Source organism: Lissotriton helveticus, chromosome 4_1 (genome assembly GCF_964261635.1).
Source record: "Lissotriton helveticus chromosome 4_1, aLisHel1.1, whole genome shotgun sequence".
Classification (NCBI taxonomy): Eukaryota; Metazoa; Chordata; class Amphibia; order Caudata; family Salamandridae; genus Lissotriton; species Lissotriton helveticus.
This window is the reverse complement of record NC_136063.1, coordinates 1,249,498,816-1,249,513,019: the sequence shown is the minus strand read 5'-3', so window position 1 is coordinate 1,249,513,019 and position 14,204 is coordinate 1,249,498,816. Positions and strand designations below refer to the sequence as shown.

The following is a 14,204-nucleotide window of genomic DNA, read 5'->3' as shown; positions in this document are numbered from 1 at the left end:
CTACACCACTCCAGGCCACTTTACTCCACTCCACTTTACACCAAGCCACTCCACTCCACATCACTCCACACCACTCGACGCCATACCACTCCACTCCACTTTATTCCACTCCATTCTGCTGTACAATATGGCTAAAAGACATTGACAAAGCCAATACCTCTTGTGGAGGCGAAACCTATTGGTTTTGCCAATGTTTGTTTTCCAGTTGCTCGCAGGACCCAGACACCTCTGGCGTTGCTATAATTTCAGGATAACTACTAACTATGTAATTGATTTTGTAAATAAGTGTAATGAAGTCCATAGAGAATCATATTCGAATCTGTTGTGAGTATATTCTTAAATCTAGAATGGTCCCGCCCACCTGAACATACAATGAATGCTCCATGCCGTTCAAACCAAAACACATAACTCTAAACATTTATAAATTGGAAAAAAATGAATATGTTTTACTATTCATGTTCTTGATGTTTTCTGGCAATGTTTTAATGTGATTGATATCATTTTTGTGAGATGGTTTTTGTCATGGTTGGCATTGCGGTGAGACAAATGCATTTTTTTAATTAAACCACATTTACCTGATACACTTGCACGTCTTATTCAGGTTAGTACTAATTGTAAGCAGTTATTTTCTTTTAAACTGTCTGAGCACCATGTTAGAAAGGCTATCTCCATAGGGTGGGAAGCACCGTGAAAAAAAGCATGGTCTGCCCACGGTAGAATTGTCTCTGGAATTGAAATGTAATGAAATGGAGGCTTTAATTTGCACTTTATGCCTTCCTTACAGGTATTTAAGGACAAAGTGCTGAAATATATCACTGGGAAGAAGATGCCAAAGAGGAGCCACAGTGACAACCTGGTAACTACCTAGATACCTAGTCAGTATTATGGGCTATCTGAAATAAATGTGACCCAGACACACCAGAATGTCTTTCCAGCCCATTGGCACCACTATCTAAGACAGGGAGAATAATCGATGTTCGTGCTCTATTGAACAAGGCATACAGTATCATCTAAATCTGCTACACCAAGAGCATCCTTCCAGGCGATTGTTGTGCCCTGTACACAAACATAAACAAAATACGTTCAAATTCAGGACTTCCTTAGTAAATTAAGTTCATGTTTCTACTGTGTCATGGTCTGTTGTATGTGACCCTATTCTGAAACTACTAACCTGGTCAGCGATTCCTCCTCCATCTTAATCTTGATTGCAAATAGTTTGTTTTAGGAATATGTATTTTAAACAGAAGTTATACAATTTTAAAGGTTTTCTCCACTCATTTGATAAATTCATTAATAATTTTCTATTTAACTTAGAGGAGACTCACAAGGTACTAATAACAAATTTTATAGCACACTCTGCTTTAGTAGTTGTTTTATGGCACTGCTGACACATAACAACTGTTTCTGTCACACAACATAATCATACTGTTTTGAATAACCCCATAAAGGTGATAAGCCGAATGGGAATAACAGGACTCTGACTAAAACATGCAGGTTGCACATAAATACCAGCCACAAGTGATTTACATTCCTAGCTATCCAAGTGCCACTAGGCATATAGGTTAGGTAACCACCCCATGAAGTAACTTTAATTGTTTTGTGAACATGAACACCAGTTAGAAGTAGCCAACCGTAACAGCTGATGATCTGATTACCCTTCGGTAACACTATAACCCTGACACTGTCCTTGCTACCCCAGCTTTCCGCGGTTAAAAAGGCATGAGCAGGATTAGAACGTAGAAAGGGTTCTGAGACCCTATTTATATTGGGTAGAGTCCTCTACTTGCCGTTTTCCCTCACCACTAATTGCCACACAAGATAGTGTTTATGGGCTAAGGGTTGCCTAAGGAGTCAACTTCTTGTTCAGGATGTGATCAATGTCACCTCTGTTTTCCTGGAATGTTGGTATCATTACAAGACTATTTTTGATGCTTGGCTTACATGTGAGTTGACTAAACATGGTATGTATCAGAAAACGTGGTATTGCTTTTATACTAATTATCAGTATACTTTTAAACAGGTGTATAGGTGGACATTCCATTATAGCGCCCCTAAGACATACCTCTTGGTTCCCTTATCCGGTGGTTCCCAATTAATATACATTTAATCACTCTATATACATTTTTAACCCCTCCCATGCTCGTGACGGAACCGTTCAGTCACGAGCCTCGGGTGGGCTGTGCTGGTGACGGAACGGTTCCGTCACGGCCCGCTCGCCGCGCCTGCGCGGCGCGAATTCCGCGACTGCGCGGCGCGAATTCCACGCCTGCGCTGAAGGTTCTATTAGGCGGGCGGGGCGGTGACGGAACCGTTCCGTCATAAGCACAGCTCGCCCGCGGGCCGTGACGGAGCAGTTCCGTCACGAGCACGGGACCACTGCGCGGCCCCGCCTCCCCCTTAGCGCTGCGGCGAATAGCCGCCGCAGCGAAGGGGTTAATAGGCCTGCGGGGAGTTCGCAGAGTTCTGTGTCTGAGCGAAGTTTTTCAGAACGGAGTGGAGATCCCCGCTCAGGCCTATTTCAGGCTAAGTTGTAATCAATGGCTGCTATGGAACAGTATTGTTAACAACCTGTAAAATATTTCAGTCAAGCTTTCTGAAGATTTTAGCAGCCTTTTGTGCTTCAATTAATAGATATGTTTACTTTAAAAAGTATTTTAAGCAGTTGGTATAATATTGAAAGAAGTATTTTTAAAGTTTTTGTTAATCCACAAACTTTACAAAAAACAAAGTATGTTTGCTTTGGGTTTTTCCTATTGTGGCAAATGTTGTAAATACATTTTCAAGTGATAAAGAAATAACGGTTGAACGGGATTACATCAAACTTGGCATGTCAAAGAATTTTACTTCATAAAGTGCCTTTACTTGCTTTGGTCTAAATTTGTTCAGTAGTTTACAAGACTTTGACATTTAAAAAGGGTTCCAGTCTGGGCTTTAAGAGTTAAAATTTTACAGATATCTGAAGTGTTAATTTGCAGATCATCCACAGATTTGTAAATTCAGAGGATTCATGAATCCAAGTAAAAAATAAAGGCTCATCATTGGACGAAGGAGCTTTTTCTCCTGTTGTCCATTGCACATTTCTATCCATTCTAGTACTTCTTCCCTTGTCTTGTTGTTGGCCATTGGCATCAGCGTTCACAATGCTCGTGCTGAACCACTTTTCATATCGCAGATCAACGCCGTCTCCTCTGCTTGCTTCCTCACTATGTGTATGCAATGTAAGATCTTCAAATGACTACTCCTACACACAAGATGCACCGTCGCACAGGCCCTCATTACCAGCTGACTGGACTACAGCTATGGCCTTTACATAGGAATCATTGCACACCTCCTACAGAGACTCCAGACCATACAGAACGCCACAGCCAGACTCATCCTCTGCTTTCCCCAACGAACCCACATCACACCCCACCACAGACAACTCCACTGGCTCCCCGTACAGAAGAGATGCCAATTCAAGCTTCTGACCCACACACAAGGCTCTACACAACCAAGGACCCACCTACACAAACCACCACCTGAACTTCCAGCAACCGTCGATAAGACAACGCTCTGCATCCCTTTCAGTTGCTCATACTCCCTGCATCTGCTGAAGCAGAAGTGGAGGATGCCCCTTCTCCCACATCGCAGCAAATACCTGGAACAGCCTCCCCATGCAACTCTGGAACAGCGACTTCACTTCCGGAATTCCAAATAACCCTCACGACCCGGCAGTTTGAATAAATCAGCGGGACCTGGATACCCTATTGGGTGATTCTCCATGCTTTATTAATCCTGATTGATTGACCATCATGCCTGAATCCCCAAGAGGATGGGAAGGGGCATGAAGAGCAGGGGAGGGCAATAGGTGACATAAGATGGGGCAGGTGGGTTAGATCTAATCAACCGACAAGCTAAACGACAATGGCTGTTTACTTTACAGTTTACTTAGTATTAACAATGGAAAATCTGAACACCTGGATCTCGGCTAAGGTGACATTATGCTTGGTGATTACCTTTCTACAATTAGGGTTACCTTGAATGCACTTTTACATCTCTACATAATCAACCTCAACTTCAGGTTTCTGTGGGTGGTGGTGGTGGTGACAAGGTATATGGTAAGGTTATTCCTTGGTCATGGGGCACTTTATCCGTACTTGAGGATATATATTGCATGATTTTCTACACAATCGTGCTATTGTTTGAGGTTGCTGAATTTGCTTGTAAGCATTTGTGGATTGAAGGGTACCATTGTTCGCAATCATTTGCCCTGAAGATGCAACTGTGTCACGAAACCGGTATTGGCTGTAATCGCACATCTTATTAAATTCCACATATGGATTCTGTGATTATACGTGTCTATATAAACGGAAGGCTTTATAATTTGGTTGAAAATTGGAATAAATCTCCTTATTTGACGACATACAAATCAACTGTGATGAACATTGAACTCTTTTCTCAGATCAATAGGTTAATTATTTTATAGGGTGAGGAGCTAAGTGTCATCTGATACTGATCTGACATTTATTTGATACTGACATTTGTGGGAATAACCTGATATACTGACATTTGTGGATTAACCTGAACAACTTTATTGTTGCTGATTTTTATGGTCAGAGGCGTACTTATCTACTAGTGAACATTAGTGAAACTTTTTATCTACCATTATTTGCCTGAAGGAAACGCCTGTACTGGCTACTACTTCCCTTGTCTTCGCTCATTTCAACTATGTATACATAATTGTGATATTAATTTGCCATAACAAGTGGTTCTGACATAATGAAACCAAGAGCACAAATGACAATGGCAGATTCAAGTCAAATGGGGCCATGCAAGAGGACAAATAGCTCTGAGTCTGGGATTAAAAATGGAACTGGAAGCCCTATAAGCTGCAAATTAAGTTTTAAAACTAAGGGCGGGAAATTGAAACAGCAATCGATCAAGATATGCTTTGAGCCAATAAACCCGTCCCTTCATTTGTCAGTCACATCAGACAGACAACCGTAAACAATATGGATCCACCTTCTTTTCAAAACCATTTGCTAATAGTAACTGCGCAAATTAATGCTCCAACTAGCGTATTAAATCATGCACACTCAGATTTGGACTTGGATACGGGTTCCATTTATGGCCAATCAGATAGCTCAGTCTACCTCTTGAACTCATCTAGAGTATCTTCAAATGACAGTAATATTAATTCAGGACTGGAGTTGGAAAATTTGATGAATGACCCAGAACTTTTTAAAACAAATGATACTTAGATTTGGACAATGCAACATTTATGCAATTTTGACTGCAGAGGAGTAGCATTCGGGGCTCCTCTCGGAAGGTATTCCATCAGTAATGACAGACGAAAAAAATGACCTCTACTTCACAGCAAGAGGAGCAGGACAAAGGTGTCCCCTGCACCTATCCACTCCTGTTAGCATTGGACACTATAAGTGACACGAAAACAACGAAAATCCCAGATACTCTAATTGGACAATCGCCTAAATAGAAAATCAGACAATACTTCGAAAAGAGGTAGCCATGAAGCTAGATATGGATAAAGATAATTCCATCTGCTGTCCAGAAGTTAGAATACTCATGGCATTAGTGCTGACACAGTTACAACAATCGCTGCGTGTGTATATTATTGCAGACCTATTACAACTACTACCAATTTAAGTTGAAACCTTAATCTCAGACCTGGCGATCCCAGATCCCTCACACATATATTTTAAGGATACTGCTAATTTGCTAATTACAAATTATACCACTGAGGGCTCTGTGCCAAAAGCTCAGGAGCAAATGGATAATGATACAGGTGTATGCAAGATTGTCCACGAATATGCAACCCCCTTGGGGGCAAGTATTTCTCCTCTAAATATGTACCACTCATTAATTAATCAGGAACACAATAAGGCTCAGCCTGAAGGAACAACATGAACGAAGAAGGTTTTCAACCATACCTTAGTAAGAAGAGTCTAAAGAAATTATGCAAATTATTTAAAACATCTTTTTTACACGCAGTCTCTGACGATATGTCATCTTTAGGATGGAGGGCTATATTAATGGTACTAGTACAAACATATACTCCCCAGATACCAGGCAAACTACTGAGCATGACCCTCAAAATAAACTGGCTATTAACATTAGAAATATTAACGAAATACAGCCTAATTCAAGTTTTTCTCTAAGGCCCCCCTCATAAATTAAACAGACCTTCCATACTTGCATGGTAGAGGGAGCAGACTCAAATCAGGAAGGGGCAGAACATATTGAAATGAGGTCACACCATCAAGTATATCGAAGGAACCCTCAAAATACAGTCTTGGAATTTAGCAGTCCCAGAATTGAGATTATTGGGGAGCAAGGAAAGAATGATCCTAAGGAGATTGTACTCTAGGCCGTAGCCCGGGAAGAGAAGCCAATACTATTGAAAAGTTCAGAGGGTATTTCAGAGATCATGAACTCCCTTCGGCAGAAGGGATGACTGAAAGAGGATCCAAATTGTAAGGGATCTCAAGACACTTCAGGGAAAGCAAATACTCAGATTGAAGATCAAGCTTCTATGAGTTGCATCATTAATCCTGTTAACATCGCAAAGCAACCCAAATTGTCTCTTGGACTCCAAGTTAGGAAAACATCTCGTATATCATTTGATGGAGTGACTCATCCAGAGCAGGAATTCTCCTATCAAATATTTTGTGCCTAACTATAGTTCAGAAGGACCGTTTGATATACTAAACAGGCAGATCATATAGAGGATTTTGCGCCACCTGAATGGACTGGATTCTATCCACTCTGGCCATTTACTTAGCATTCGATTTTTATGGGATGAGATCTCCAAATGGGTATTTACCAGAACAGCATGGTTCATTGAATTGATCTACAAACTCTATTCTAGAAAACTGCAAGACCATATCAAAATGGGGAATCATGATTGCACCCATAACATTTTTTTATTGTCCGTATTTAAAAATAAAAGGAAATGAGAAGAAACAGAGAGCAGGATCCTCCTGATTATAGCAATAAATGGTCAGAAAACGGTCAGGTCTGCTTGAAGGTTTGGTCCTGGAATATTGCAGGCCTGAAGCGCCAGCTTAAGGAGAGTAATACAAATCTCAAAGACGTTCTTAACTCATAATATATATATGTCTTCAAGAAACTTGGAATAATACAACCATTATTTTTCAGATTTACATTAATTTCGGCACATAAAGGACATATGGAAAGACCATGGGAAGGGCTTTTAATTGTCCTTAAATCATCTGTGGATTGGGCAAATTATGCTTTGATCCTAAAAAATGATGCCCCTCATTCATGAAAAGTGTTGAGATAAAACAGCGATGTGACACTTTTCACTGTGCCCTCCTTGCAACACCATGGATGTGCCGTATTTACTGTAAATGTAAATGTAAATGTAGTAGTACTTGTACAGCGCACGAATCGACCCATGAGGGTATCTCGGCGCTTGTACGCATACCGCTGTGGAACTCTTCCTGGCTTTTCCCTGTGAAGTGCCCACTCCTGGGCACCCCAAAGGTGAAGCCAGGCATCTGAGCGTTGTTGGGGCCGTTGTGGAGATTAAGCAAGCTATTGCCCAGAGTTGCAGAGTGGGACCCATGATTAGAATAGGCACCTTAGGGCATGTGTGTGCACAACATATGTGCACAGATTGATTTCAGGGGTGCAACAGGGTATCCTTTGGACACCCCTGCACCCTTGAAATCGCATTCTCAATTTGCGATTCGCTAATTGCGAATCGCAAATTGAAAATGTCTTCCCATTCATTCCTATGGAACTTTAGGCCCATAGGAATGAATGTGGAGGTATTCCTTAATTGCGACTCGCAATTTGCGAGTCGCAATTAAGGAATGTTAAGAAATCGCAAAATTTTCAGCGATTTCTTCATGCATAGGCTTTTGCGATTTATTAATTGCGATTCTTAAAAATCGCAATTAAGAAATCGCAAAAGCCAACAATGATGCATGTGCCTATAAGCATCTAATCGCGATATGGGTGAAGTTGGACACTAAACGCCTCTTTTTTATTGTTAATGTTTTCTTACTGCTATCTCTTACTAAAGACAGGCAGAATACTTTGTTCCAAATTGGACATCTGGTGGCACAAGAAAAAACACAACATTACTATTAAGAGAGGATTTTTTTGGTTCATATCAATATATTATAACAATGGACCTTGAAGCAGATTTTCCTGACAAACTTCACACGGTCCCCATCCCATTTTTGCGCAGCCTAAGACCAACTGGTGCAGTAAATTAGTAAGTGCCTTTTTGTTTGATCTTGGCTTACATCATGTAAGGGTTAATAGAAAAATGGTTCTGTCGACACCCGACAGAACCATTTTTCTATTATCCATTAATTACCCAAGTTCTGAGGGACACAGGGTCACCCCTTTTTCCTAATTATTACATCATGTAAAGGGCAGATTTATATAGGACCAACCCTCTCAAACAATGTTTGTTCCTAGTGGGAGAAAATATTTGATTGACTATTCTCTTATACATTGCTCTGCCTTTAAGCTAATGAAGGACATTTATATGATCCTCAGGCCAGAAAGCCATCATATTCCTCAGCATATTGACCTCCATCTCAAACTTACATTGCTGACAGCTGATCAGTCTGCAACAGGCTTCTCTTAACTAGTAGCTTGTGTGCTAGTAGTAGCTTTCCAGCTACATGTAAGTATCTCTCTTGTGTTTACCACAATTATTTAAATTAGAAGCTTTTGCTTGGGTGAATGAATATGTTTACCAAAATTGAAAAGCATACATTTGAAACAAAAATGTGAGCAATTCAGATCTCATAAAGTAATGTTTTGAAAAAAACGGCTGGAGACCCAAAATATATTTAGAGCTGATAAATATCAAAATGTTGGGGACACTATTACTAATAATATTAACATGGAACTAGAGGCACTTCAGCTGTGGCTGTTATGTATTACCATGTAGAGGCATTCCACATTGGCAAAGCATTTTTTACATTACTGCTGGCAACAGTCCCTGAAGCACGGAGGATATTACTGCTACTAATCTTGCATATGGTGGCACTAATATAATCTTGTTAAATGTAGTTACTACTGCATCTCTAATAATATTAGTAGCTCTAGTTGATATCCATTGAACACAAGTAGTTCTTACTACAGAATAGGTAGGAGGCATCTGGTCTACGACTAGCAGGGAAATATTGGTTAAGGGGGAACTAGAATTGAATGGAATGTAGGCTTGAAAAAGAAATTGCTAGATCTGTGGGATCAGAATCTTATACTGATAATAGGAAAGTATATGATGAAAACTTATCAGCTGTACAAAGGGACATTTCTACTTGCCAGCAGATACTTATAGACGTATTTAATGCACTGGCGGCAAAGGTGATTAAGCCTGTCTTTCAAAATAAGGTAATTGCGTTGACTTAGAAACGTTTAGATGCAAAAGAGTGCATCGATCAAAAATTAGACAACTCATCAAAACTGAATCACCCTCGTCTCTGGAATGAGCAGGAAAAAAAATTAAAAGACAGTTAAAAAAGGAAATCTCCAATATTAAAAAAAAAATCAGGAACTTCTCTGGGTTGATCTCTATGCAGCAGTTTCAACAAAAAACACCAAATGGTTTTGAGTACTGGTGAGCTCTGGAACACATTCCTATAAATTAGGGGGGAGATCATAATATCCCTTATCAAAAATTGAAAATGCATTTATCAAAGCTATACCATGAGGAATCCTTCATATGGTCCAGTTTTGAAGGACCATATAGAAAATACCAGTTCTCTAGTATGGAAATAGTAACCTTTATAAAGCAACCAAACAACTCATGAGCACCCGACCCAAATGGTCATTCTATGGCTCTTATAAAATTGAGTCCAAATAGCTGTAATGCCTTACTTTCTGTTATAATTACAGTAATTTATATCGGTAAAGGCCCTCTGTCCTGGAAAAGATCCATCAGTCAGCCAGTATTCAAGAAATGTTCAGGAGATTCCCTGAAGAATTATAGGCTAATTGCCTTGCTAGATTCGGATGGGAAACTATTTGCGATGCATCTGCTACATCATCTTAGTAATTGGGCCATACTGCAAAACCGTATTTCATTTCACCAAACAAGCTTTTGTCCGAATTGCTAAACAAGAGATAATATCATAACCCTAACTACACCGATTAAGAAGACACGAACAACAAAAGGGGGTAAATAATTTGCCTTTTTCATAGACTATACGACAGCCTTTGATAAAGTAAATAGACTGAAATTGTGGAACAAGCTGGTAGCATGGTAGCATGGGGGATTGATCTCATCTTATTGAAATTAATAATTGGATTGTACAGCAAAGCATGGCTCAGAGTTAAATTATCAGATGGCAAGAGAGTGACCCCTAAAATATATTCTATTAACAGTCTTAAACAAGGATGTATCCTGACTCCTGCCTTATTTATTCTATATATCTTAGATTTAATGGAAACCCTAAATTATTCTCTGGAATATACCCCCAAATTTACAATAACAAAGTGACATATTTGGCGTATTCAGAAGATATTGTGATTTTTATCAAGGATGCAGCATCAGTTGACCAAACTGCATAAGTTTAATACCTTAGGTCATGTTGTTTGGATGTCATAACCCGAAATTCACCTGGTACATTGGAATCGATAGGATTGAATTAGTTAAGTAGAATACCTACCTGGGAATTATTATTGACAGTTGCTTGAACTGGGGCTTCCAGCTGGCCTAAGTGAACAAGTAAGCCCTGAATATAATAGCGGGTATTAAGGGGCCCATTAGGATGGTGGGCGAATTGCCCCCGCTAGGCTGGCGGTAGCCACCGCCAGCCTGGCGGGGGCAGTCCGCCCGCCATCCGCACCTAAATTCCCCCGCCATATTTGGATGGCGGGGGGGACCGCGGCGGACGGAAAGACCATCCGCCACTTTTCCGCCCCAGTCGCCTTGCGGCCGGGGCGGAAAAGGTTTAATATGGTGGCGGTGTCTATTATACACCGCCAGCCATATTAGCATGGCCCAAAACAGATGTCTTTCTGTGGCGGCCTCGTGGTCTTCACTTCGGGGGCCCCGGAGTGAAGGACCGGTGGGGGGTGCACACGGGGGGGTACCTGTGGTACCCCCCAGCATTTGCATGAACAAAGTGGCAGGCACCACATGCATATGTGCATTTTTAGCATTGTGGCGGGCGCCGCTGAGAGCACCACCCGCCACAATGCTAAAAATGCAGTATGCGCCCATCACAGTGGCGGGTGGGTGTATCCTAATCCCCCCCATAGGACCCTGCCCTTATGGCGGGCAGTCCCAAACACCGATAGGATGGCGGGCGGACTAAGTCCGCCCGCCATCCTTATGACCCCCTAAATCTTTTGGGCCTCATTATGGGCCTTGTTGCTGCGCTGCCCTAAGGCAAAAGAAAAGGGCAGAAATGCACTGTATCTGATAGATACAGCGCATTCCTGTCCATTACCTCTGCGCTGGCGCACAATGGCTGCTGTGCACCAATGCAGGCACCTTTGCACCATGGTGCAAGGGTGCCAGCGTTGCAGGGATGATTATTTTTGTGCAGGAAGGAAAACCATCCTGAATGCAGCACTCATAGAAAGATGAAAAACGAGGAGAAATAAAGATATTTCCCCTCGTTGTGCCTCCCTTACGCCTCCCCTGGGGAGGCATACGTTTTTGGCGCTGCCTCAGACTTACGATTTCTCGTCAATCTGGGGCCGGTAGGGTGACTAATTATGGCAGTTGTGCCATAGGCCCCCGTCCTACTATTATGGCGGTACAAACAAAATGAGTTCCCCTGGTACTGTGCGACTCTACAGGATGGCCTCAGTCCTCAATAAGCAGGGCTGGAACTATATTTATGGCACGCATTAGGAAGCTACATTTCCTGCGTGAGTCAACTCCGAATTGCACAATAAGACTAAAGGTTGCCTCATGACATTTGATGCACTAGTGAGCATTCCTTATGTGAAGTACTTCATTGATTACCTAAAAGCACCAAAAAAATGCACTTAAGCATTATGTGGCAGAAGTAGCATCTCAACAAGGAAGACAAGGTATTGTAAAGGCATACAAGATTAAGAATCTTATCTTCAGGTATAAATTGCCAGCCTTAAATGCTTTAGTGACAAAGAAAAGTGAGCAAAGATAACAGTTGATAAACAATGGTATTAAAACATCAAGTTTTATGGTTGACGTAGTAAAGTCTATTACATATAATAATTGCAAATATACCATGGAAAGGCTTAGCATGAACATGAACCCTGCAACAAAAAAGTCATTCCTGCACCTTAGAATGTCATATTTACCATTTAAGCAATTTAAGGGTAAATGTAGTAGAACGAGTGACTCATCACGTGTGTGTAGAATCTACAGTGGGGTGGAAGTCACTCTGGAGCATGTACTTTGTTTATGTTTAACTTCATATGTTTTGAAAAATGTGCCTAAGGCCAACGTAGAAATTGGAAGGCATAAGGAGGACGATAGAAGAGGCAACCTTTACTGGTTCAAAGGTTCCACCCCTAAAAGTGTAGGGTTGGCCATTAGATTTTTAAATAATAGCTTCAAAATTGGGTGTAGTAAGGCTTCAGGTGCTCATATAGTAATTACATGAGTGTGGGGACTGGAGGGGGGGCGTGACTAAGGCGCCGATGTAGCTGGAAGCGGGACTCCGGAGCTCCTCCGCTCCCGCCTCGCTCCGCAATATATCCTGACCCCCGGCTCGACCATCGGACCCCCAGACCCCCAAAAATGGCGGCCGCGGTCCCTGCCCGCTACGCCTGACGGCGAGATCCTGCAGGCGGCGGGGAACACCGGAGTACAGAGACGGTCACCCGCGCTGCAGCGGGAGCCCCCCGGTGCTGGGGGAGGCAGAGGGCTTCGCCCAGCGAGGAGGCGTTTGTGGAGATCGGTGGCCGGCGACGCGGCGAGCTGCCTGACCCTAAGATGGCGGCCCCATTGTGATGGAGCCGGACCGGGCTCTAACGGCGGTGCAGCCGGGCTGTGCGGTGGTACCGCCCTGTTGCTGTGGAGGAGACCCTGTTGCCCCGTGCCCCAGGAGGACCGGCACAAGCGTCATTGGTGGACCGAAGGTGAGAGGCCCAGCGTGGTGTGTGTCCAAAATGGCGGCTGCGGCCCGTATCTGCACGGACTGACGACGGAGTGCTGGTGGCGCCGGAGTGCCCAGGAGGGAGCGCAAAGCATCGCCCACATTGCGACAGTGACCCAGGCGCCCGGGGCTGCCCTGGTGATCTTGGCGGCAGTCGAGCCCGAGGCCTCACTGTGTGGGGGGGGGCCACCTCGCAACTGGAGTAAGGACGCCTGCTTTCGCCACGGGTCGGTGGTGAGCGGTGAGTGGCCTAGAGCAGCGAGGGCACGCTGAGGAGTAGGGGAGGTGCCGAGACTGTCAGCGGCGAGAGCCGGCCCCCCGGACCAGAGGCGTCGAGCTGTTGGGTACCCACACGCCAGGGGTCGACCTAGGCCTCGCACCTGGAGGTGCAAGACAAGTAAGCCTGCAACGTCCCGGAGAGGGGGGCCACTCGCCCTGCGTCTGGAGGGGAGACCCCCCTGACCTGCCGAAGCGGAGACCTGCGCCCTGGGGTCGCGGATGAGCTGGTACGCTGCCAAGTAAGAAGCGGGGAGGCGCGAAGGCGCTGAGTGCCTGCGACGACGCCGGAGCGGAGGTCAGAGGTGCCTTAGATCGCTGGAGGCCGCGATAGACGCATACCACTCTTGACACTCAGCAGCATGGCGCGAGGAGGCAGGAAGAAGGGATTCGGTGCACTGAAACTAGATGACCCAGGCCACCTCGTGGAGGAGGACGCGCTGGCCACTGCCTCGGGGGGCTCGGCGTGTTCGCGGGATCCCTCATTGAGTGACATTATGCAGGCGATTGTAGCGTTGCGGGAAGCTATTGAAAAGCGTATGGACACCATCGGTTCGGACCTGTCCCTCCTGAAGGACGACCACAGAAAGTTGAAGGAGCGAGTGGCGACCTCGGAGGTGACCCTGAAGGACTTGCCTGGGGACGTGGCTACGCTGAGAGCCTCGTTGGCGGAAGCGGTGCTGAAGGTCCGGGTGCTGGAGCTCAGAGCCGAGGACAGCGAAGGGCTCTCTAGGCTTAATAACCTCCGCCTCGTGGGAGTGCCAGAAAAAGTGGAGGGCCAGGATGCGGTCTCCTACTTGGAGGGGTGGCTGCGGTCTGAGGTGGCTCCGGAAGGACTCT

The 14,204-nt window shown here is 44.0% G+C and overlaps 1 protein-coding gene across 3 annotated transcripts in view; it reads left to right on the top strand.

The window, feature by feature from the left end:
- The window catches only part of LOC144827483 (acid-sensing ion channel 1C-like), a 574,677-nt gene that overhangs the window by 430,147 nt on the left and 130,326 nt on the right, over positions 1-14,204 (top strand). For all 3 annotated transcript variants that reach the window (XM_078685779.1, XM_078685778.1, XM_078685777.1), the window contains exon 9: positions 785-856. In XM_078685779.1, coding sequence (XP_078541905.1) covers positions 785-856 — 72 coding nt within the window. The remainder of the gene's footprint in view (positions 1-784; positions 857-14,204) is intronic.